This window comes from Vicugna pacos, chromosome 12 (genome assembly GCF_048564905.1).
Source record: "Vicugna pacos chromosome 12, VicPac4, whole genome shotgun sequence".
NCBI classification, from domain to species: Eukaryota; Metazoa; Chordata; class Mammalia; order Artiodactyla; family Camelidae; genus Vicugna; species Vicugna pacos.
The window spans coordinates 34,297,888-34,324,169 of NC_132998.1; the positions used below are offsets into that span (position 1 = coordinate 34,297,888).

General features: G+C 35.1%; 1 protein-coding gene across 7 annotated transcripts in view; it reads right to left on the reverse strand.

The window, feature by feature from the left end:
* CFAP54 (cilia and flagella associated protein 54) overlaps positions 1-26,282 on the reverse strand; it is a 247,555-nt gene that overhangs the window by 174,002 nt on the left and 47,271 nt on the right. For all 7 annotated transcript variants that reach the window (XR_012078525.1, XR_012078523.1, XR_012078522.1 and 4 more), the window contains 6 exons: positions 25,570-25,646; positions 19,866-19,994; positions 19,372-19,498; positions 16,200-16,286; positions 15,350-15,471; positions 2,292-2,468 (listed from right to left, as the gene is read on the reverse strand). Coding sequence is in view for 3 of the 7 variants with exons in the window: in XM_072973225.1 (XP_072829326.1) it covers positions 2,292-2,468; positions 15,350-15,471; positions 16,200-16,286; positions 19,372-19,498; positions 19,866-19,994; positions 25,570-25,646 (719 nt within the window). In the remaining 4 variants the exon portion in view is untranslated. The remainder of the gene's footprint in view (positions 1-2,291; positions 2,469-15,349; positions 15,472-16,199; positions 16,287-19,371; positions 19,499-19,865; positions 19,995-25,569; positions 25,647-26,282) is intronic.

A 26,282-nucleotide genomic window follows, 5' to 3' on the forward strand; every position in this document is an offset into this window, starting at 1 on the left:
GCGCAAGTAGTTCTCAACTCTATGCGGCCGAATCACTTTTTTCAAATATGGTTTGTACAGAGTCAATCTTTTTTTTTTTTTAATTACACATAACTAAGCCTGCCTACCCTCAATGAATAAGAATTTCTGGTGCAAACAGCCAAACTTTTGTGTTTCCTAAGAAAACATCTCAGGTGACTGAAGAGCACTAGACAAAGGTCAGAGAGAACACTGAAGGAACCTGGAAGGTGGAGGCTAGGAGAGAAAACTCAGCTGAATCACAGAAAAAATTTAGAAACTAACTTTTCTTGACTTCTCATCTAAAAAGAGTATCATTTTTCATAGAGAAAAAAAAGGGCAGAAAGATGGTGTTTTACAACTTAGATCACTATTGCTCTAAATTAAGCTCTACATATAAACCAGAATTTGAAGAGTAAACTCTTTCTAAAAGTTTACAAGCAGACTTTTTGTTTCTATTTTGTTCCGCTGATGAAAACATCTTAGTTTGAGTAACTCTCAGAAGCAATGGGTCCTTACAGTATACACAGAATCAGGACACCATGAGCAAATCACCACTAACTTTTGAAGTAAAAGTTTATAAATAACATTAGCATTTTCAACTATTAAAACAGACAATAATGCAAAGAATGCTGTAACAAGAGATTTTGATAAAACAAAAGAGGGCTGAAGTCTCAAACTAGAAAACTTATTTAAGCCTATAGCACCATCTAGTGCTAATGAGTAGGAAACAGAAGGTAAAATTTCCAGGAGCACACAATTCTATCAATGTATAATATACATAAGCTTCACATGACGTGCTAACTGACAAGTCCTACAACTACAGGTCAAGCATGGTACTCTTATGTCTTCCTATTCCTAAGCATTATGAAATAAAGTAGTCACTTATTTGAGATACATTTAAAATAAGATCTCTTAAATAAATCAAAACATTCAAATAAAAACAAACACAAACTCTTGGTAACTCATCCAGTCTTAATTCTGTACTGAATTTCCAAAATCAGTGAATCCTTATTCTTAAACAGATTCCCAAAATCCTGAATTTTTAAACTGATAGCAATTGCAATAATTATTTACTACAGCATAGCTAGGTGTAAGGTGAATGTTATGTGTATTCCCCCAATTATAAGGCATTATGAAGGTGGTATTACTTTCACTGATGAGAAGCAATTATAGTAATTTTATACTTTACCTCACATACAGCTTGACAGATAATAGACATTCAATAATGCTCACTGGACAGAATTTATGAAACAAAAAGATCAGATAATATAATCACAGTGTATAACCTCATTAACTGATTTTAGCAAACTTTACATATGTTTAATCTAAGAGATGGAAGGACATCAGTTAATATGCCAAAAATAGTATATAATAACTCATTTAATTTTCACAGTAGAAACATTTTACAAATGAAAAGATAAAAACAGAAACAAACAAAAAGCCCTCAGAAGATCTATTTACATTTCCTAAGGTTGTACTGCTTGCTGGTAAGTAAGCTAAAATTTTAAACCTGTATTTGTCTGACTTCAAAGCCAATGCCCTTTCCACTGTATCAAGTTGATGTAAGTTCAAGCAGAACACCCTAAGGAGAATCAAACACACAACTCTGCTTTTTATACTGCATCAAAGAGTATGTTGTTCATCATCCAAAAGAGGAAATGTAATATATTTAAAGCATAAATTAGGTGGAACCAAATGCTTGCAAGGAAACGAAATCTCAAGTTACAGTCACACTTCGGCTAAGTTCCCAGGCACTGGGGATGGGAGAAAGAGCTTCAATAAACACACAAAGAGTTATGACTTATAATGTGATTGGAATCGTCTTTTGTTTGCATTAAAATAATTCTCATTTACTTGGAAGAACTCTGAGAAGAACCTCTAAATTCCCACTCCCAAATTTTCTTCTCTTCATCACTGGCTCTGAGATTAACTTCTATCCTCTTCAATGTCTGATTCCATTTCAATGAGTCCTTCTCAATCTTGAGCACACTAGGACATCAGCAGATGACTGTGTCACGGTGACAAAGATACAGAGAAAAATGCTTCTCTATTATTTCTCCTCACTGTATATTTGGGTAGAGCCAAGCTATATGGAGCCGAAAGGGAAAAAGCATCAAGGGAAGAGGGTCATGAAGGGACTAAGCATAGTTAAGACATTACATTACTAATTCCAGTGTTCAGTGCTAAATAAGATTATTCGAGTCCCAGAAGCAACAAAAGTATAAATCGTTACAGTCAGAAAGGTACTTATGTTGCTTTGCTTGAGGTAAAGATCATAAAGGACAACGTACCTTAACATCAGAAACAAATGGAGCAGGTTTTAACGCCACAGAACAGTAAGTTCGGGATAGCAGGATGGGTGGAGGAGGGATTCTGCTTTTCTTTCTTTTGGCACTTGCCACATATTTCTGATATGAATACAGCATACTTTGTTCAGCTTCGATCTTCTCAATTAAAGAAAATGCTTCCTATGAAAATGTGTGACAATAGAAAAATACATTTCAAGAGCTTGAATTTCATTTTATTTGGAGAATTCTGGTGGTATTAAACAACAATATCTTGATATATGTATTTTTTTGAGCCTCAGTGGTATACATGTTTCAAGCACTGAAAGATTTTCCAGAAGTAAAAAATAGATATTAAATAAGGCAATGACATTATATTTATATGTATAATAGGTTTATCATTATTATCATACATAAGGCATTTCATTTTCAAATCAAACCCTCTGAATATCTACCATATTTCATTCTTAAAATTTTTGTAAAACAATTATCTGCATTTATAGTTATGAACTGTACACCTACACTTAATGCAACTTGAAATGTGACTCTCAAGTAATGACTATTGGTATTTGTGGTTTATGAAATTAATATTATTGATGGTTTCTTATCATTAGCAAAAAGAAATAAAATAGGCAAAAATATTTATTCTATAAACCTAAAGGAAAGGCAATCGTCTTTTTAAAAGGTCACGCATTTAGTGATAACACATAAAACAACAAAAAAATACAAATCAGAAAATCTAAATAATGCTTCAAAAAAGTGAGGCTAAGTATCAGCAATAAGACATGTAAATAAGTTAAACTCTCAAAGACTCTGATTGAGCACCAAAGTAAAAACTCACTAAAAGACTAAAACTGAATGATGGAAAATAGAATAGCCTTCCCAACAAATGTGCTGTGGTAATTAGACATCCACATGCAAAAGAAAAAAGCGAGACCCATACATCACATTACACACAAATACAATGTGCGTTACATGCAAATATATAACTCAAAATGAATTATAGACCCAAATGTAAAAGCTAAAATTATAAAATTCTTACAAATTTTACAAGAAAAAATTCTACAAGAAAACATACGAGTAAATCTTCACAACTTTGGGTTAAACAATGGTTTCTCAGGCATGACACCCACAGCATACCAATAAAAGAACAAGCAGGTAAATTGAAATTCATCAAAACTTAAAACTTCAGATGATACCATTAAAAAAGTTAAGATAAGTGACAGAATAGGACAAATATTTGCAAATCATATATCTAGTAAAGGACTTGTATTCAGAATATATAGAGAACTGCTACAAGTCAATAATAAAAAGACAAATAATCCCATTAAAAAATGAACAAAGGGTTTGAACAGACATTTCTCCAAAGAATATACACAAATGGGCAATGAGAACATGAAAAGATGCACAACATCACTGGTCATTAGAGATGAAAATACAAAAATCAACTCAAGAAGCAGAAAAACTTGAACACAGGAATAAGGATGACATTAACTGGGACAGCGATCCAAAAAAATATTTCCCACCGAAGTGTCAATCCCAACTGATTTTTTTTTTTAATTTTAAATCTCAAGGCACTGATAATTCCTATGCCATTTTTTACATTTCTGACTACAGAGAAAGAGTTTCTCAAATAATATTATAAAATTATTACAACTTTGGTAACAAAACCTGAAAAAAATGACTGCACTTAAAAACACAGAGCAATCTTATTACAAATATAAATGCAAACATCCTAAATAAAATACTAAACACACTGATCTAACGATATATTAAAGGAATAATATAGCATCATTACATTCTCTCAGGAATAAAATGATAATTTAATATTAGGAAGTCTAAGAATATAATCCATAAATCAAATAAGAAAAACTATGATTACAGGCTCAATGGCCAAAAAAAATCTGAACAGTTTTAATTCATTATTAATTTTTTAAAAAAGAAATTGAAAGGAAAATCAAAAAATATGTTAAGACAAATGAAAATGAAAACACAACATACCAAAACCTATGGGATGCAGCAAAAGTAGTTCTAAAAGGGAAGTTTATAGTAAAAATGCCCACATTAAGAAAAAAGAAAGATCTCAAATAGACAATCTAACTTTATACCTCAAGGAACTAGAAAAAAACAGAAAAACTAAACCCCCAAGTTAGTAGAAGGAATAACAAAGATCAGAAGGGAAAAAAATAAATAAAGACCATAAAGACAACAGAAAAGATCAACTAAAATAAATCCTGGTTTTTTGAAAAGATAAACAAAATGAACAAACTTCTAGCCAGACTAATGAAAAAATAGAGAAGGCTCATAAAAATAAAATCAGAAATAAAAGAGGAGACAACTGATACTACAGAAATATAAAGGATCATAAGAGGCTACTGTGAACAATTATATGCCAACAAATTGGATAACCTAGAAGAAAGGTTTAAATTCCTAGAAATATGCAGCTTACCAATAGTGAATCAAAGAAGTAGAAAATACGAACAGCCCAGTAACAAGTAAGGAAATGAATCAGTAATCAAAAACCTCCCAATAAAATAAAATCTAGGGCCAGATTGTTTCACTGGTGAATTCTGCCAGAAATTTAAAGAAGAATTAATACCAATCCTCAAACTCTTCCAAAAAGTTGAAGGTCAGTTTTGATACCAAAACCCAACAAGGAAACTACCAAAAAGGAAAACTACTGACCAGTATTGCTTATGAACATAGATGCAAAAATCCTCAACAAAATATTAGAAACTAAATTCAACAGTACATTAAAAAGCTCATACACCATGATCAAGTTGGATTTATTCCTGGGATATAAACATTGGTCAACATAAATATGATAAAAATCAATAAATGTGAAACACCATATTAACAAAATAAAGGATTAAAATAATATGATTATTTCAGTAGATGCAGAAAAAGAATTTGATAAATTTAACAATCTTTCATGATAAAAACTTCTCAACAAGTTGGATATAGAAGGAACATGATTCAGCATACTAAAAGCCACATATGACAAACTCAGCTAACATCATACTCAATGGTAAAAGGCTGAAAGCAATCTCTCTAAGATTAGGAACAAGTCTAGGGTGCCCACATTCACCACTTCTATTCAGCATGGTACTGGACATCTTAGCCAGAGCAATCAGAAAAGAAAAAGAAATAAAAGGAATCTAAATCAGAAAAGAAGTAAAATTGTCTCTGCAGATGAAATGATCTTATTATAGGTAGAAAACCCTAAAGAATTCACACACAAAAAAAAACTGTCAGAACTGATAAATGAATTCAATAAAGTTGCAGGATCCAAAATCAACATACAGAAATCAGTTGTATTTTTGAAAGTAACAACAAACTATCCAAAAAAGACATTAACAATCTCATTTACACTTGTTAATTGTTGGTGAGAATGTAAACTGCTACAGCCAAAATGGAAAACAGGAAAGAAGTTCCTCAAAAAGTTAAAATTAGAACTACCATATGATCCAGCAATCCCACTTCTGGGTATTTACCCAAAGGAAAGAAATTCATTATCTCAAAATGATAAGTGCACTTCTACGTTCATTGCAGGATTATTCACAATAGCCAAAATACGGAAATAACCTAAGTGTTCATCAACAGGATGAACGGATAAAGAAAATGTGGGTATGTGGGGATGTGTGGGTGTGTATGTGTGTGTGTGTGCATGCACGCACGTGTGTGTGTAATGGAATATTACTGAAGGAAATCCTACCATTTGAGGTAAGACAGATGACCTTTAGGACATTATGCTAAGTGAAATGAGCCAGGCAGAAAGAGAAATACTGCTTGATATCATTTACGTGAAAAATCTAAAAACAGAGTCAAACTCATAGAAACAGAGAGAATGGTATTTGCCACAGGCTGAGGGAGTAGGGGAAATGGGGAGATGTTGGTCAAAGGGTACAAATTTTCAGTTATAAGATAAGTAAGTTCTAAAGATCTAATGTACAGCATGGTGACTAAAGTTAATTAATACTGTCTTATATACTTGAAATTTGCCTAGAGAGTAGACCGTAACAATTCACACACACACACACACACACACAGGTGTGGTGATAAATGTGTTAATTAACCTGATTGTGGTAATTACTTCACGGTGTGTGTGTGTGTGTGTGTATAAAATCATCACATTGCTCATTATAATTGTAATTATCAATTATACCTCAATAAAGCAAGCCTCAATAAACTAAGGAAAGTTCTTTCTTTAGCATGAGAAAAAAAATACTAATTTTAGCCAGTAGCTAAAATCATGGTTAATAGTGAAGCACTAAAAGAATTATCAATAAAATCCAGGAGGATATAGAATGCCACTAGCCCTTTTTACTCTGGAAGTTCTGGCCAATTTAATAAATACAAGAAAAGAAATGAGAAGACAAAATGTCTGTTTTCCAAATTTCAAATGCATTTCACTCTAATACAAAACCCTGTGCTATTTCTCCTACATAGAATATACTAAGTTTGAAATTTCCATATGGAAATCTAGACTCAAGCTCAAAAGAAAGGACAGGACTGGGGATAGGATCTGACAGTCATGTACCAAAGTGATATTTAAAGCTTAGTGAGTAGACCAGTTCCCTGTGGGAGTATAGACTATAAAACTATAGTACTATACATTTTTTTCCTAATATAATGAAGCTTGGCCAAAATTTAAATCAGAATTAACTTCTCATTTTTATTTTTCATTGGAAATGGTCAATATTAAGGTCTAAAGTGATTAGTAGGGATTAAAATTTATCATTTATCTGTAATAATAAATGGTTTTTCATTTCACTTGTTCTGTGTCAGGAGACCTTGGAAATTTTTCCCCCATTTGCAGTTCAAGAATCTTAACCATCTGCATGGTACAATAGTTTTTTCAAGTGAGAAGGGATGTATTATATGGCAACCATGTTTCTACAGCCTACATGTCAAAGACCTTAGGTGTTCGGACCCAAAGGCTAATAATACACATGGTGCTTGGTGTAACTTTGGAATCACTGAATGAATGAGTCAATCAAGGAGTCAGGATGGCATCTGTCATCCTCCATCATCTCCATGTTTTCACTCATTCAACCAAACTGAGGGAAAACTGGAGAAAATGATGGGGAAAAGGGTAAGACCCAGATGTTAAAGAAGCCATGTCATAAAAGACACTGAGAGAACATAGGCATGAGCTTTGCCAGGTCAGCCCAGAGCACACCGCCAGCACAGGGCTGGGCAGAGGCTCATTCACCTTCCCCTCTACCTCAGATGACAGAGCAGCTTTGGCTCCCTGAGGACAGATGAGCCCACAGGGCAGGGGTCCCTTGACAGACAACCACACATGGAAGTTTGATGAGGGAGAAGCCAGAGCTGCAAAAGGTAAGTGGAGTCCCCGGATAACACTGGAAAAATTTGGAGGGAAGAAATTCCTACTTGCACAGAAGAGAGATAAAAGCTATTATATTTTGACCATTAAATGTTAACTGCCTTCACTCGCAACACCGGCTGTGGATATCAAACTATTTCAGGTGGCACAACAGGTAAAATCAGCCTGAGGAAAAATTAGGCAACACAAGGGAAGGGGACCAACATCTTGAAAATTTGGAGGTTTCCCTCCTCTGGATTATGTACAGAGCCTGTAAAATACACCAGCAGCACTGGCTCATTGGCCCTGGTATTAATGCAGACTGCCTTTGACCCCATCTCAATTTTACTAGCCAACTACCCTGGGCTTACCACATTTATTCCCAAAATTTGCCTCAGTAGTTCCTGCTCTAGTGAACCAGTTGGACACTAGCATCTTCTGACTTGACTCTAGCAGCTTCTCTCTGCATATCCATGAATCCAACTGAGATTAAAATAAACTTCCTGCTCTCTGCCCTGGGTTATCACACAGACATTTCTCAAACCTGGTTGATCAATATCATCTATAGGATTTATTTAAAACTTAAGGTGCTCTGTCCCCACTCCAGACCTACTTAATACAAATCTCCAGTGGTGGAGCCTGAACACCTGTATCATTAACAAATGCCAAGGATAACTCTGAAGTACAGCAAGGGCTGGGAACCACCGATTTGGATGAGTAAACCATTCTCCCACCTTTCTCTCGGTCTCCAGTCTGTTCCATCTCCAATCTGCTGGTCCTTCAGCGGCTCCTCCAACACTTGTTATAGTGCAAACTCCCCCAGGGCCCTTTTTATTCTGATAACTGTTCTTTCCAGCCTTAGCTCCCTCTTTACTCTTTTTTCTCCCTATCCAACCAATCCTCCATAAAACAAAAATGCCACTCACTTCCTGATAGTGCTAGGCTTCTTAGTAACTAAGTTTTTGCCTACACAGTTTTCTCTTCTTAAAGGATCCTCTTCGGTGCTTCAAGACCCACTCAAACATTGCCTCCTCTAAGTTCTTCCAAGATAAGTCCCATGGATTTAGGAACTCATTCCCTTCATTTCATACAATCTTTACTTTAGCAGGTATTAAACGATATGGTATCTGTGTATGTGACTGTTTACACTCTCTAAATAATAACTGTTGTCTTAATGACAAGGATAATGCTTTATTTCTTTGGGCTCAATAAATGTGTTTTGAGTGAAAGATTTAAGAAATTATGAAAGAAGAGGATGATCATTACTATAACTCATTTTAATATAACATGTTTAAAATGTTGTGAGTGGGTCCTGATCATTTTTAACTTTAGACCCTCTAACTCAGATCCCATGGCCCAAATTAAAATAGATTTAATAAAAGTATTAAAGTTTTAAATGGAAAGTAACAAGTGAAAGTCTAAAACAGAGTTCTTGATTTAGGTAAATCAGATAAATTATATAAAAGGACTCAAGGTAAACCTAATGCTAGTTAGAAATTAAAATCTTAACTTGTTGAGGTAAATCATTAAGCTGCTAATAAAATCCCATTTATAAGAAAGTGATTAGAATACTAATTTAGAAAGATATACACAGCCCCATATTCACTGCAGCATCATTTGTAATAGCCTAAATGCCCACTACTGGATGAATGGGGAAAGAAAATGTGAGACAGACAGACAGACAGACAGACAGACAGCTAATGGAATATTATTCAGCTATTAAAAAGAATGAAATCTTGCCATTTGTGACATGGATGGCCCTTGAGGGCATTATGTTAAGTGAAATAAGCCAGACAGAGAAAAAAAATACCATATATACATATGATCTCACATATATGTGGAATCTTAAAAAAAAAATAAAAGCAAACTCATTAATGCAGAGAATAGATTTGGTGGTTGCCAGAGGTGTGGTGGAGGGTGGGCAAAATGGGTGAAGGGGGTCAAAAGGTACAAACTTCCAGTTATAAAATAGTCATGGAGATGTAATATATAGCCTGGTGACTATAGTTAATAATACTGTATTATGCATTTGAAAGTTGCTAAGAGTGTAGATACTAAAGGTTATCATTACAAGAAAAATAAATTTGTAACTGTATAATGATGAATACATAAGTTAATAAGTTAATAATATTAATAAGTTAGTATGTTATTAATATATAACAACATAAGTTAATAAGACTTACGGTGACCATTTAGCAATATATGAATATCAAATTATGACATCATACACTTGAAACTAATATAGTGTTACATGTCAATAAGGTATACCTCAATAAAATTATACCTCAATTAAAAAAAAAAGAAAATGACTAAGGCTTTTTTCAAGGGGGTGCCTCAAGTAGAAGGAGGAAATATCACCAGAAAAGAAGTCCCAAAAAATCAAGAATAAAAAAGTTCCCATGAAACCAGCTCTATTCAATTGTTTAAGAGAAAGTGTTATCAACACAGACGACACTGTAGCCTATCTATCCCACATCCATCATGTTACCTAGTATGTCCAACAAAATATGTTTTACTGCTGTAAAACAACAGTACTGAAGTCTAAAGTACTATTACCTGCTTGTAAATCTTTCTGCCTATAGTTTCCATTAGAGAAAGTGTGACCTGCATCTTTTCATAAGTTACTCAATGCTTATGGTGACAGACTGACATTAAATACATTTGAAAATAGCTTAGCAGCCACAGTGCAGCAAAACACTTATGGAAAGACATAATGCAGTCTTCAAGAGCATGATTAAGACACACCTGAACAGCTATCCTAAGACTGGAATGATAAAGTGCCATATTTATTTCTTGTCTAGTACATCTCTCAAGGTATAGTCAGGGTTCTCAACAACTTTATGTACATTTCAGAAAGAGATGAAAAGTAGGTTAAGTCATATCCAAGAATCCTGGCAAAGAATATTACCAAGAATAAAATATATAATTTATAAGCTCTAAGAGAAAAGAAATGTGTAGCTTGATAGAGAAAAATATAGCTAAAGCACCAAAAAACCATTCTGCTATGACAAAACAGAATATTCCAGAGTGCTCAGAGTAGAAGATAAAATAGTAGCAGTAATAATATCAACAGTTAACATTTATTGACTGCTTATTCTGTGCCAAATGCTGAGCATTTTATATGCGTCATTTCATTGAATCTTCCCAAGAACACTCATTTCACAGATGAAGAAATTAAAACTTAGTAAAACCTACATAACTTGACCTTGGTCATAGAGCTAGTCAGTGGCAGAACCAAAACTCTAATCCAAGGCCCTTATATTCCTAACCACTATGATATCTTGCCTTAATACAAACGAAGTTAAAAAGAAGAGTGAAAAGGCAACCTAGATGAAGTTTTAATGCAATAACCTCAAAATATTTAAAAGAAAAAATCTTCAAATGTAAATGTGCTAATATCTTCTGTCAGGAGTTTGAAGACTGGGGTTCAAAACATGACCTCATAAGAGAGGGATTAGAATCAGAAAGGGTTTTACTCTTTGTGAGGAAGACTTCAGCTTGGAACAATTTTAAAAAGCTGAGACAATCTCTGGGGGAAAAAAAAGACTTACATATATTTTTCTCCAAAAAAAGCAAACAGAATTTATTTGACCAAAATGCTGTAAAACAGGAAAAATAATTCCACCTGGTAATCCAATTAATGCTGCCATAGTTAATGAGAGTGGTATTTAGGGGCCATCAAGATGTCAATTCAGGGAATATTACAGCTGGGAGTTAGAACTTCTGGTGGCCTGGGCCTCTTCATTAGTTCTGGTTCCAAATTAGGACCACAAAATTAGATTCTGTGTTGATTATTAAAAAAAATAATATGCTAATCCATAATGCTCCTTTGCTTAGAGCTGAAGCACTAGCACACTATGACTAGATTCTGGAACTGCTAAAATCATGTCAATTATCAATTTAAGTTTCACCAAACAGTATCAGTAGAACACTAGATGCATCAGTTAGGGTACTTTGCAACAGAAGCAACAGGAAAACCAGGCTTGGACCACAGCAAGTCCAGAGGGGCAGAAGGTTCTACAGAACATGACTAAAATAGTCCAATCAGGACACAGGCTTTGGAGTGAATGAATGCCAACTAGTTTTTTTCTTTTTATCACTCTGCTCAAGATTCAGATTCCAAGGAGGGAGCAACTAATTGGTCTAGCTTGCATCACTAGTCTTCCTCTTGGCTAGCAGGAAGAAAACCCCTGAAAAGTCCCTTCTGATTACATCTAGTGGGGAAGAAGAAATTCCTCAAAAGGTGATGCTGGGGAAGAGGGAATGGATGCTGAACAGAAAACAACAGTATACAGCCCTGTCCTTGTAACCCTTAGCCCTTGGATTGAGTATTCCTGCCTCTTCCCAATGAGAAACTGCTCTGCAAAGATGCTGAATGTTGGGCTGATAGACTCTGAAGTGGACCAAGAGCAATGACCATAAGCCATATGATGGTTGCTCCATTTGATCAGGAGCAGATGATCAAGGACATCTCTGACTGGTTCTAGGTACAATCCATTAAAATAAATCAGAGGTATAATGTGTTAAAAGTCAATATGGACTTCCAGAAGTCAAATAATCAAGACAAGAAAATGAGAAAAACAAATCCCCACAACCAAGAAGAAAGCCAGCCATCTCACTTAGAAGGCTAACAGGTTCTTATCAAAGGTTTGTCCCTCAACCGTGGCAACAAGCCGGTCCACCTTTAACTGACTTAAGAGTAAAACAGACACCTGATGAGGTTATCCTTCACCACAAGGTCAGGAAAACTTTTGAAAAACTAAAACAGGATATGAATTATTTAAGAGTCCTGAAAAGACCCAAGCTTTTCAAATCTTTTTTATGGTATCAGGTGACACATCAGATACTGATTTGGGGATAATTTTATTACAAGATCATGATAATGTAAAACATTCTGTAATATAGCCCAACAGAAAATGATTGCCAAGGGAAAGGAATTTATTTGTCTTCTTTAAGGGAAGAAAGTTTGGCAATTATTTGAGCCATAACATCGTTGTTTATGAGAGTACCCTGAGGACTGATCATTAAGCTTTAACACTAGGATAAAAAACTGCCACTCAGGAGCAGTGGTGGCTATAGAAGATTTCAGGACTTCTAAATAAATATTCAACATTTCCTAGCTGGCGAAAATCCTTACGAAGGGCCCCTCGTAAAATGTAGAGCCTCTAAATGCCTCTCATGAGTCTAAGAGGATATTATAATTTTTCTTAGGTTAAAACAGTTTCACTTAAGGAACAGAAGGAAAGGATACATGAGAAGAAGAACAGGAAAACTTCAGACTCCCCACATCTCCAGTGTGTTTCCAGTCACAGTGGTAGGACGATAGAGATGTAGTAGGGGACTGGGTATATTATGACTACAGAGAAAAGATTGGCTCATAATAAAACAAAAGGGAAAATCCCAGAGGCTTGAGTCTCTCCAGGCTCTGGGAGGCCATAAGATGAATCCTGAGAGAAACAGTTCTAAAAGAAAGAAAAGTTTTATTTGCCATAGAAGAAGGACTGAAGTGCCAATGTCCTCCAAGCACTAGGCAGTCAGGAGTGGCCACTGAAGCATCTGCTGAGAAAATGGATCTGAATACAACCCAGAAGTCTTTCATCAAAGATCAGACACCACCTGCCTTTGTCAGCTGAGATTATCTAACACCATCATCAAATTCCTCCATTCAAATGCTCGAGTTCAAATGCAATGAGGCTCTTCCCAAACACTGCCAGGACAGACTTCCCCACTTTGAACTTTGATAGCATCTATCCATCCAAAGTCCTTAGACTTCTTATGAACCAGATTCTACTTCCTCTCTAGTCTCACCTCATGCCATCCTCTCTGGACACCATCCTCGACCCTTTGCCATTGCATCTAAGCATCTGTCACACCAAATGACCTCTAGGACTATAAGCACTCTGTGACCTTTCTAGCCTCAGGACCTTTGCACATGTTGTTCTCTCTGCCTGGAATGTACTTTCCACCTTTGTCTTTCTCTAGTTACTCCTGCCTGTCTTTCAGTATTCAGCTTCGCGTCACCATTTCTGGATGGTTCCTCAAACATTCCCCACTGTTGGGTTAGGTACTCCCTTGATGGATTCCCCTGGCATTCTTGCGATTAAAGCCCTTATGACACTGACTCATAATCACCTACTCTCTACGTTCCTATAGACTGGATTTATCTTGAAGGCAGAGACCACAAAGAGAAAGCAATCCAGCAATACTTATTGAATAAATAAAGGATTTGTGTTCATTTGTTTTTATCCCTTGTATTCATTGTAATACCAGGCACACAGTCAACCTGCAATAAATATTTGCTGAATGGATCACAGGCACTCAAAAACATCTGTTGTATGTATGAAGTGATGAACTTATGATCAGGAAGTGCTACACATCAGAATCTTAAATTCTAATATTCTACTCTCTGGCTTCAAACACCTATCCTTTTAGCTCTCAGATTCTGGTTTTCTGGTCCCTGACCTCATAGAGATGCCCAATCTCTTGACACCTCACAGTCACCAAGTCTTTAAAGGCCTGGATGGTGTCACTTCCTTCCCTACTCAACCTGCACCCATTTTCCATTATGAAGTTTAAACCTATACTTCCATTTTTTAAAATCTAGCCTGGTATAAATCTCTATTATCACAAATATTCTGCTGTCGCAGCTATTAAGAATACCACACCAGGATAGTATCATACCACCATGCAGATGGGGCCTCCTAAAAATCCATGGTCTTCAGCTACCTCAGGATGCTGGCCAGTCCTTTAACCTACAGTCAGCTCCCTCATCCATCACTCTCTCCACTCTCCAGTCACCTTCTCTCTTCTCAGTCGGACTATATGACCTTACTCTTCATTGTGGGCAGATTTCCTTGCTTCCTACTTTATCAGATGATTGAGACAAGAAGGCATCAACTCAGCTCTCTGCCTCCACACCGACATACTTCAATCTACCTCTGCCTGCTCCTCCTTCACTTCTCCATCAGAGGATGAGGTGTCTGCTCTACAGCCTGAGCGCCACTGAACATGAATTGCTTTCTATGTGCGTTCAGTCTCATCCCCTCTCCTCTTCTATTAACCACTCCACTCTATGTCAAACTCTTCTTAAGCTCTGCATCCTCCCCCTAGCTCTGACCTACTCTTTTCTTTCCCTTATCAGTCAAGCTACTTGTATTCTCTGCTTCATCATGTACCGTTCATTCAGCCAACACAATCAAACTTACGTGACAGATGGGGCAAAAATAAAAAAGATCCCACAACTTGAAATGTGACCCCCCTCGGGAATTTAAGCTCTAAAATCAACACATAATGAATCAGTAAGAAGACAGAACAATTTCCAGCCCAGAGAGAGACAAGAGCAACAAGGCAACTGGTCCATAAATTAGTACTATCCACCTGGGAGAAGGTACCTTAGCTAACAGACTTTAAGGATTTTAGTTTCACAGTAAAGAATGCATTATACTGGCACTGTGTCCCATTCTACCATTTACCTCATTTTGAATCCTTCTGATTTTATTCCACTTCCCCTGCAGAGAGAGAATCTCTCATTTCAGGAGAGTTCAGGACTGGAGATACAGATTAGTTTTCCTATTTAGAACTGTTTCACTTCACAAAGAGAAGACTAGACATGGCGAATCTGAAATTCTAATCTAATGTTAAGGGTAACACGTTATTTTTTGCAAAGGGAAACAAACCATCCATTTTTAATAGGGACTGCATATTAGGACTAAAAGAAGGAAAGCTGTATCGTTACCGTCAAGAACTTATGTGAAGATGTACAGGCTGCATCTTTCTCAAACGTTAGAAGAGCTTTTTGCATCAAGTAAATTGCTTTGGATAGTTTATTCTTCCTTATTTTATTCATTACACTTAACTCTGTAAAAGCAAATAAGCATTTTACCAAAAAGGCAACATAAAAACTACCTTTAAAAAAATGTGGAGAGACAGTTTATTGCTTTGGGTAGTACAACCATTTTGATAATGTTGATTCTTCCAATCCAAGAGTACAAGATATCTTTCTATTTCTTTGTATCATCTTCAATTTCCTTCATCAGTGTTTTACAGTTTTCAGAGTATAGGTAATCTCCTTGGCTAAGTTTATTTCTAGGTATTTTGTTCTTTTTGATGCAATGGAAATGTTTATGTCAGTTATAAAATTCTGATTTTTGAAGTGGAAAAAAAAGTGAATGAAGGGCTGCAAATGGCAAAATATCCTTCTTTCTTATGGGTGAGTTATGTTCCATTACATATATATGCTGCATCTTATTTATCCATTCATCTATTGATGTGCATTTAGGATGCTTCCATATCTTGGCAATTATAAACAGTGTTGCTGTTAACGGCAGGGTATATGTATCTTTTTGAATTAATTCTTATTTTATGGTTGGCTTTATTCCTTTGATAACTATGTAAGTTTAAAAAGCTAAAGCTCTAAATGTTCCTAGAAACAATGAACAGCATGTATGTGTAAATTAAAAAAAATGCGTGCATGTATTTACATGAGATTCATTGTATGTGTACAATCAAACTGTAACAATCTGACCTAATAAAACTGAAAAATGGGAAAAAAATGTAGAAAGACAGTTTATCCAAATTCTAATTACCTGTAAAACAATCAGGGCTTCCAGATTTTTTCAGCTTTTCTGGACCTCTGGTAGGTATATTTTTGCTAACAGTTGGAGTCTGCAAAACTGAAAAAGGAGAAGAATAAGAAGAGGAAGAACAGGAAGAAAAAGATTGCCATTAGAATTATGTTTGTGTCCAGGAAAGGAAATATTTTCTAAACACTAAAGAGCAACTGTTTGTAAGAAAAACCAAAAAACAAAAAACTGCTTCCTCTACCATACATCTTTTTTCATCAATAGATAAAAATTCAAACAAATGTATTATAATGCAGTTTTACTGTCAAATTTTCTTTTATTGCCCCAGCATACCTGTGGACATCAAGAATTTTCAAAATATAAAAACATTTGATTTTCTACTTCATCTTAAATAAAATCATTTTGAAGGTTGATAAATAGGTTCCAACTAACTTTGTTCACTTTCTCTTCTCATAAATTTTTTTAAATTGCTTCATCCATAATCCCTACAAGAGCTCTGGGTACCACCTGAAGACCTTCATTCTCTTCTAGCTGTGGCTGATAAAGTCAGAGGCTCTCTCAAGATTTTTACCTAACACACAACTCATTGCCAGTTGATTGTGGGCAGTGAGAGATTCTGGTGTGCAAATTGGACTGACCATCACTGTGGTCAAGGAAAGAAGTAAGAGGATGAGGAAGAAGAGGATGAAGGTATGTTGATCCAGTGAGATGGAGAATATTATACTGATTCTTCATTTTCCAGGTCTGGTTCTCAAGAGAACTGGCAATATTTTGTTTCTGTCCTTAAAATTATGTGAGGTACCTATAGTAACCTTACAATAAACCCCTTTTATTAAGGTTTAATTATTTGTGCTAATGCACGTGAGTCACCATGGGAAGATGACTGAATGATGAAAAGATGCCAATAGACACATTAAAGGATATAAGGTTTCTTTAATGGCAAAGGATAACGAAATTTATCTGAATGGAGATAGCAGCACAAAGCAGAAAATAATGCATCATTCTCTCAGTATTTAGGGTATTGTAAATGCTAATTAAGTGATAACTCTCGTGATTATAATCATCAGAGACAAGAAGAATGAGACTGCAAGAAAACTCTGAATGCCCAATACAGGAGTCATATTGAATGCCATAGTCATCAACAGGCAACCACTGTAAAGTTCTTGAACAAGAATGACAAAAGCAGGATTTAGGCAACATCAGTCAGACAGCAGCCTGTAAGAGTGAAGAATGAAGAATGACAGGAGGAAAAAAGTGATCATCTGTATTAGGGTGGCAGTTCAACAAAGCAGAGAAAAACATCAAGCAGGCTCAGATACTGAGAAGGAATAATAACTAATTCCATAAATCTGAGCTCAAGTCTACCATCAATATTTTAAGTGGTCTCTGATAAAAACTCAGAGGATCATTTGGCTTTCAAAGACTTATGGATGACAATTAGATAATGAACTATTTAGTACCTTTAAAAGTGAACAGATCCTACTTCTTTAAAAAGAAAATAATACAGCTACAAAGTGAGAATTATGGGCTTTTTTTTTAAGAAAACCTGACACATAAATGCCATTCACATTTTGAAATACATTTCTGATCCAAATCTCTTCAAACTAAAGAATGGTCAAGGTTATTATCCTAAATAACCTCATTTATCTATTAGAAAAAGTTCATAAAGTTTTTTAATTTATATAACATAGATAAATTTTAATTATTTGCTTCCCTCCAATTGTTTCCTTTGAGAAATGTTTTTTAACAGTGTAAATCTTTAAAATAAGATTTATATGAGGTGAGTAAGTTCTGGGGATCTAATGTACAGCATGGATCATAGTTAATAATACTGTAGTGTATACTTGTTAGTTGCTAAGCGACTAAATCTTAAATGTTCTCATCACAAAAAAGAAATGGTCCTGATGGAACCTGATAGAGGTATTAGGTAACACTGTGATAGTAGTCCTTTTGCAATATATTAGTGTATCAAATCTATACGCTGTACACCTTAAACTTACACAATGTTATATGTCAATTATATTTTTAAAAAGCTGCACGGAAAATGTTTGCACTCAAAAAATTAATTAACCAGCATGTGATTAAATATATTTAGATGTATATATGATCTGACATCTGAATGTGTTAGAGGTCAGAAGTCATGTTAGGCTAGAACATTCGGTTACATTTTATAGTTACTCAGTAGTTTAAAACGGGGAAGTGGTAGTTAAATGAATACTGACTATACAGTCACGCCAGGAGTAACTTGGTTTTATCAAAATTTAACCTCAAACTGAAGAGTTTTTAGATCTACTGTGTCAAGTCTTAAACTTGAGTAACTGTTATCTCTAAGCACACTGGTATTACTATTGGTATCAGTTGTTTTTTTTAATGTTTTGACCTCTTTACCTAGTAATGAGGTAAAAACAACTTAGATTCAAGTCACCTGTTCTCTGACACTACTGTCAGAGAGATCTTTCAAAGTTTTTCAGTAGCTTCCAGGATAAAACATAAACCCCTTAGCCCTTCAAGATCTGTGATCCACCTCTCTAGGCTTATCAGTGTCAATCCCCAACGTGTGCTCTTTATTGCAGCTGTTAAGAGGATTCCAGCCATTCTTCAACTTCATTGGATGATTTTTGGCTTCGACCTAGCTAAGGACTACTTTCTCCATCCAAAATGTCTGTCTCCTTTTCAATCTTCTTCATAAAGATATTTTCTATCTTTCTGGTCAACAATCACCTCTTCTCAAAAGCCACCCCTGACTTTCTTTTCTGTTACAGATTCTTCTCTTCTTCTGTGTACCCACAGCAAACACTCTGAGCCCACTTCTGCATTTATTGACCTCGGCTGTTAGAGCTGGCTTACTTATCTAGGAAGCTCAAAATTAGAGGCAAGGCTATATGTTTCCTAGATCTTGGTAGCCACTCCATCAATATTTGCTTAACTGAATCAACAAAATATCAATAATTTACTACAACTCAAACAATTAAATTTTTTAGATACTTACTGATTTGCTATACAAGGTATAAAGAAATAATGAAAGACATCTATTCATATTAATAAGAGAAGTTAAAAAAATTTATCTGGAAAACATCCAGTCAATAAGAACATCATTTACCAATTAAATTGATTCTGTATTTGAACTTGTCTTAAAATTAATTTAGAACAAGTTATTTGCTTTGAGGACTATTACCTTGCAAGTGGTCAAGAAGCACGACAGCTATTCGGTGTTGGGCTTGAATTAGTTCAAGATGCAAATCCATTATGAAACTGTTTGGTGTGACTGGTTTGCAGATGTCTCCATCTGCATAGTGGGTGTGCTTTAGTAGAATTGGAGTAAAAATTTTAAAAGAATATAGTTATCAAAACATACTAAAAATAGCTCTATCCTATTATCACTCAGGTTATCATTTTACTCTTAGCTATTCTGTTCTGCTCACTTCTTAACTCTCTGCAATCTGGCTTACACACTAATAAATCTGCTTTTCAAAATTCACCAGTGTTCTCTTCAATGACACATTCAAAGACTCCTCACCCTCTGTGATTTCTCCTGAAAAGGGGGAATATATTTCTGGCCTATAAGAGGGAAGCTATCACAAATCGTGCTTTACCTACCCACCTGCAAAGGCCAGCCCTCTTCCTAGTTAAGTAGAATTTAAATCTAATGTCAGAGTTTCTCATTCTCACCGTGGTATAGCAATGGTCAATCACTGATGTTCCATTTGGCAAAGCAGCTATCATGCAATTCAAATTTATTCCACCAATCGCTTTGTCAAGAAGTTCATAGGCCAAAAATAACTGTTCCTCAGGTTTTTTCTAAAGTAATTTTTAAAATAAAACAGAAAAATAAAACTTAAGAGCAACTCATATACGACACTTCCAAACTTCTTTTAACAATAATTCAAAACCAAATAACAAAATTTAAATGGCCTATCCAAGATCAACAATGTCATATTTCTTACTATTTTTTATTAAATGTGGAGTAGTATTAATAAAGGTGAAGTAAAAAATACAGTTAATCATTTTTTCAAATATAAATTAAACTTTTCACAAACATGTGTACATCTTCCTTTTACAGTTTTCAAAATTCTGATCATATCAAATATATAGGTAAATGCTAAAAATATAACTCAAATAATTTGTTGTTTTCTCATACTTTATTTTGAAAGTTAATTTTTTTTAAATCTCAGAATCTCAGGGCTGAAAGTTTAGACTTAGAGGCTATCAAGCCCAATGGTCTATATTATGATTTTCAAAAACTAAATGGCTCTTCATTGTAATTCTTCCCATAGACGCAAACACAGAGAATAACACAAAGAGCATCTAGCTTTGTTCAAGCATTCTCAGTTTTCATATTTTCTTCAGAGAAATTTTAGGAAATAAAGCAAACACATATATTCCAATCACTGAAACCCCCTGTATAACTGTTCACAATGACACTCCTTTTTCTGCCCCTAGAGGTAGCCACTGTCCTTGAATTTGGTTTTTACCATTCTTTTGCATGTTTTTAAACTTTTACTGCATGAGCATGTGTCCATTAACAATACGCAACATTGCTTTGCCTATCTTTTATTTCTCTCATAAAGTTCTGTGGTTCACTTTTTTTCACTCAACCAAATGTCGCTGAAACATTCTGCTTTTGTGTGCAACTCAGTGTGTCAGCCAGTTTGGTTAGGAACACAGAGCAACTCTAGGTATTCCAAGCAGAAAGGGATTTAATGCACAGAACTAGAGGTTTCCATCACCACTGGGGGAGCAATGATCAAGAAAGCTGACAATTTTACTACACGCAAAAGACTCTGTGAATCTAAGAATCCAGGAGGCAGCTGACAACCTCACGTGTCTACTACACTGAAGCAAGTGAATTGCACGGGCTTGCTCAGCAGGGCTAGTAAATTAACTTCTTCCATCCACCACTGCAGATAAGAGTTCTTTCTTTCCTACTGCATTACAAATGCATTCATGCCAATGCTGCTTATCGGAAGACTAATCTAGAACCACACGGAAATGAGATGGTGGGAAACGCAGTTCCAAGGTTTCCCCCTACAGTGCAAAGGTGACTACAGAAGGAAATGGTGGTGGTGCCAAGCTGACTCTACCTTGTTCATCTTCAGGGCTACGATGAAACGATGTTACACCGGGGACTGTCACAATTTACTTATCCACTCTTCCACTGATGGATGTTTAGATTGCTGATACTAAAAATATATTACACTAGTCTGATACTTCCTTTACAGTCCTTAGTATCTTTTTTTCTGCTTTTCTTTTTTTTTTTTTTAACATCTGTCTAAGGCCCCTAGGAAACGTTCAACAGAAGAATGACAGGTACCTTTAAGTTGTTACATCAGTACAAAGGGACTGTTTTTAATTTTTACTGCAACAGTCATTAAAGATCTTTGGATGATAACCTTTATGGGATATAGAAGATCCCTTCTATTCCTAATTTGTTAAAAGAGTTTTTTTTTAAAGACAATTAATTTTTTTCAAATGCTTTTGTTGCATTTCTTTATCAAATGAGGTGGTCATTTTTTCCCCTTTCATCTGCTAATGTGATATACTGTGTAATAGATTTTTCTAGTGTGAAAGTATCTTTGCATCCCTGGAATATACATAATTTTATTACATGTATATTCAAGATACATATAGGTGTGTATCTCCATTCAAGAATCACAGGCTAAGGGAGTTTCCCAAGTATAAATCTGTGTAGCCAACTTACACAATGGCAGGTCCAAACTCTAATTCACTAAGAAGAGAGACTTTCTCCCATCCACTTCACATCTCAGTGCCTAAGCTGAGATACCTCCCTATTTAAATAGGCAGATTTTTTTCCTAGTCTATCTTCTCCTAAGATAAGTCTTTTGTAGGTTCTAACTTTATGAGAGAGCCTGAATTCCAAGCCCCATCTTTCTTGTGCCTAAGGCTCATCTCTTGTCCCTGGATGGCTGTTAACCTAAGTTACTTTGTACCTGAGCCCATCAACCTACTGCAGCATCCATTTCTAAATTTACCATTCTGGTTTTCAGTTCCCCTTTCTATTTCGGCCCCTGGGATTTATCTTACTCTCTTGTGAGCTCTGAGGTATTCTTGAGGATATCTGTTCAATTCTGTCCAAAATGTCTAGGTGTTTTGAAGCAAGGGGGTTTTCACATCATTTAGTTTTCCATTTTGCCACAAAGAGAAGTCACTAAGGATATCTTTTAACTTAAGAAATTTCAAAGACCCTCCCCACACACCCATATTCTGTCATCATCATTATCATCATCACTATCACCATCACCTCTGTCATCACCACAGCTAACATTTAATTAATACATATTCCAGGTACTGGGCTAAATGCTTCATATGGGTTAATTTTTTAATTACTATAATCCAATGAAGTAGATTCTTATTAATTTTTATAATTTTATAATCCATTTGTTTGAAAATAGCCATGTATTCAGTAAAACTTTCAAGGGTTTTAATATAATTGCAAAATATAAAAATATTTTTAATGGTTGCATGTATATATGACAAGATATATAATTTATTTCACCTACAGACTCTACTAGGTGAGCATATGGATTTTGGACTCTCCTTATAATAAATTCTCAGTCTTTTTCCCCACTTCACTTCCCTTCAGACAGATCTGAGACTCTAGGCTGAGATTCAGTGCCCTATGTAAAACATAAGAGAAAAACTGAGTTTTCACCACATGCCAGGTATTGGTTTCCACAACGCTACTGACAGCTCACTTAAACTGTATAACTTAAATAGTACCAGAAGAATTAGGTACTACCGTTACAATTTTACAGATGAGGGAGGACACTTACATTCAAACAGATGAAATAATTCATTCAAGATCACACAGTCAATATTAGACTCAGGATTCAACTCTGAAGTCTCCCAACACCAACTGCTATGCCCTCAGACCTTACCAATGAATCACCTCTGCTGCATCTACCATGTGCTCCACTGTAGCTGAGCAGGTTGTGTATAGCGCAATTTTAGGGGGTGCCACTGACACCACTGTCATCATAGACTTCTATGTTTATTTCGACAATTTCTTAGCAGATGGTAATAAATCATCTCAAGGACAGGGTGCATTTTTCTAATTTAAACACAGTAGCAATTGTTCATAAATGGCCTTCAATTTCTTGATTGTCACCCTCTAAGAAATCTATCTCATTTAATGCCTCTAATTGCCAGAAATTTGTTATCCAAGCCAAAATCTAGCCCTGTGTATTTCTACTACTATTCTTAGCCCAGTCTTATGAAGACTCAGAGAATAAGTGCTAGTTCACTAAGCCAGTAATTGTTATATTCTAGTTTCCTTAAGAATCGACCTGGAGAATTTTTAAGAGGCACATACCTGGAATTACAAACTTTTAACCTCATCCCTGAAATTATGATTCAGTAAGTCTAGAGAGGGAAATGGGAAGCTACATATTTAGCAAGCACTGTAAGTGATCCCTGGAAAAACCACTAGCAGACAGCTATTATGCCTCCTCAATCTCTTATGCAGTCCAACATTCTCTGCCCCCAGTTTAAGATTTCTCAACTGTATCTTTCTTCAGAAGACACAATGCAGTGTAAAGAACTCAAAAACTGCATTCCCTGAAATCTACTGCTAGAAAATGAACATTACATTCAAGGAAGTAAATTTAGAGTGCTCCCCTGGTCCCCCAGTACATTCATATCTTTTGACTGGTACTCAGTTTCTAAGGACTTGCATTTTTTATGTATTAGAGAAATATTTTTATACAATACCCTGAGGACACTTTTTTAAAAAATCAAGAGTCAGCACAGTGGCTAAACGCCTGTATTTTGAAGGAAACACCTAAGTTCAAACCTGCTTACTATGCAATCTTGACCAAGTTGGACATAGCAGTGAAAATGATCACCATGGCTACACAGATCAACTTGAGTAAATCTCACAAACAAAATACTGAGGTTAAAAAGTGAGCTGCAGAAGAATGCACTCAGCATGACACTATTTATATCCATTTAAAAATAATACTGTATTGCTTAAAAATACACACATATGCAATAACAGTACTAAAATGCCTAGAATTTACAGTCACTGTGTATAGTTCTATACAGTTACTCCCAGGTAGGAGGAAAGGCAGTATAATCAGGAGGGGCTAGTAGAGGAGTTAAGTTTCAACTCTACTAGTAATGTTTCATTTCTTAAAGAGTGATGGGGGAATAAGTCTTCACTATAATATTCTTTATAATTTTATGTCATATATTTCAAATCAATTTTTCAAAGAAAACAGTAATGATGAGGCTTAATGTTTAGCAACAAGAAAAGGGCTGCTGAAATAATGTTAAGAAAAGAACATTAGACTGTTACTATGCTTTAAAAAAGTGAAAAAAGTCTAGAAGAAAATATACAAAATGATAATTTTTAGGTCCATATAGTGAAATTAAACATTTTTAAAATTTTTTATACCTTGAAATGTCCTCTAATGTTAACACAATTTATAACTTAAAATTACAGTTTTTAATTAATTAGGCAAACCAAAATACAGATCACTGGCTTCCTCTGTAGAAAAATAGTTTTCAACTGTAGTCCATGAACACAAGTGTCCTAAGCAGGTAAAACGGGTTTTATGCTCAAATAATAGAACATACGGTATTATGTATCTCCTTCTTGGAAAACCACAGTGCTCATGAGAAAATTAATGCCTCTAAGAAGTCTTATAGTAAGGAACCTGCTGTGTTTAATCCAAAATCAGCCAAGGTTACTCGACCCTGTCATCCTTCTCTGAAGTGTAGTACTAGCATCACACAGGACAGAGATTGCAAAATGCTATTCTAGTTCTTGCCGATGAATAAGTGAATGTTTACCACATATATGAGACAGTTCCCTAGTCTACCATTCAGACCTACAGATCAACACAACCCATGATGTACAGAAATAAGTCAAATACAGTAAGCAAACCATAATCAAAAAGAGGAATGGCCGTTTACCCCCCTCGTCCTCTTTCTTCTCTTAAGCTAACACTCACTGAGAACTTGCCACATGCCGGGGACTGTTCCAAGTGCATTTTATGCAGGTAGTAACTCATTTAGTCTGTTAGAGGCAGACATTTAGTCTGTCTGAGTAGGACATCTCTGCTATGAGTCTATGAATCACAACACATTCAAAATATATACAGTAATATAACTATAAATCTTTTTAAGATACTCTATCTAGCTTTTTTTGGAACTGATTGGATTTTTCTAAAGTAAAAGCAAAAGGTAGAAAAATGTCACTATGGTTCTCAATGTACACAGAAATCATAACTTGTCAGATACTAAATATACAAAATTATTTCTATAATTAACCATTATACATTTACAAATTTAATATTATTTGAAAATTAAAATTCGTGTTCTTAACTGTATTTTCTAAAATATTTTGCAATACCTTTAACATTGGAAGAACTTCCACACTCCCTTTTGGAGTCTCAAGCAATTCACTAGTCTCTTTTCTTAAAGGTATATCTGAAAAAAAAAATTAATAAAAAAGGAAAGAATGGAAGGAAGGGTGGAAGGGAGAAGAGGGAGAGGAGAGGGGGACAGAGGGAAGAGAAGAAGGAAGAGGAAGAGAAAAATAGCAAGAGGGGAAAGACAAAGTAGGAGAGAGGAAGAAACAAAGGAAAAGAAGGACCAGAGAAAACAGAAGGATGAGAAAGGAAAATGGAAATATAACAGTGAATCATAACCACAGAAAACATGCTAAATTAGTTACCTTTTTAAATATCCATGATTTTAGAAATGATTCAATTAGAAGTTGACTAAATAGCAAATTATTTATTTCAAATAATTACACTGTCTTTATAGAAGTTAATTTAAAAGCATCTTATAATACAACAAACCAAATCAAAAATCTTGATTATCAACAAGGTAATATTATGGTAAAGAGACTGGTCTTTCTATATATTCCATAAAGTCCACTAAAAAGCATTCAGAAAATAAAAGTGTAGAAACTTTATGAATTTAAACAAATGTCACAGAAGTCTGGTTTGAATTAGAAGACTATAAATAATAAAATTGTATATAGCAATGCTAGTTTCCTAGTCTAAAAATTATTAAATAAGAAATTCTAATTGTATTATTTAATAAACAGACTAACAAACA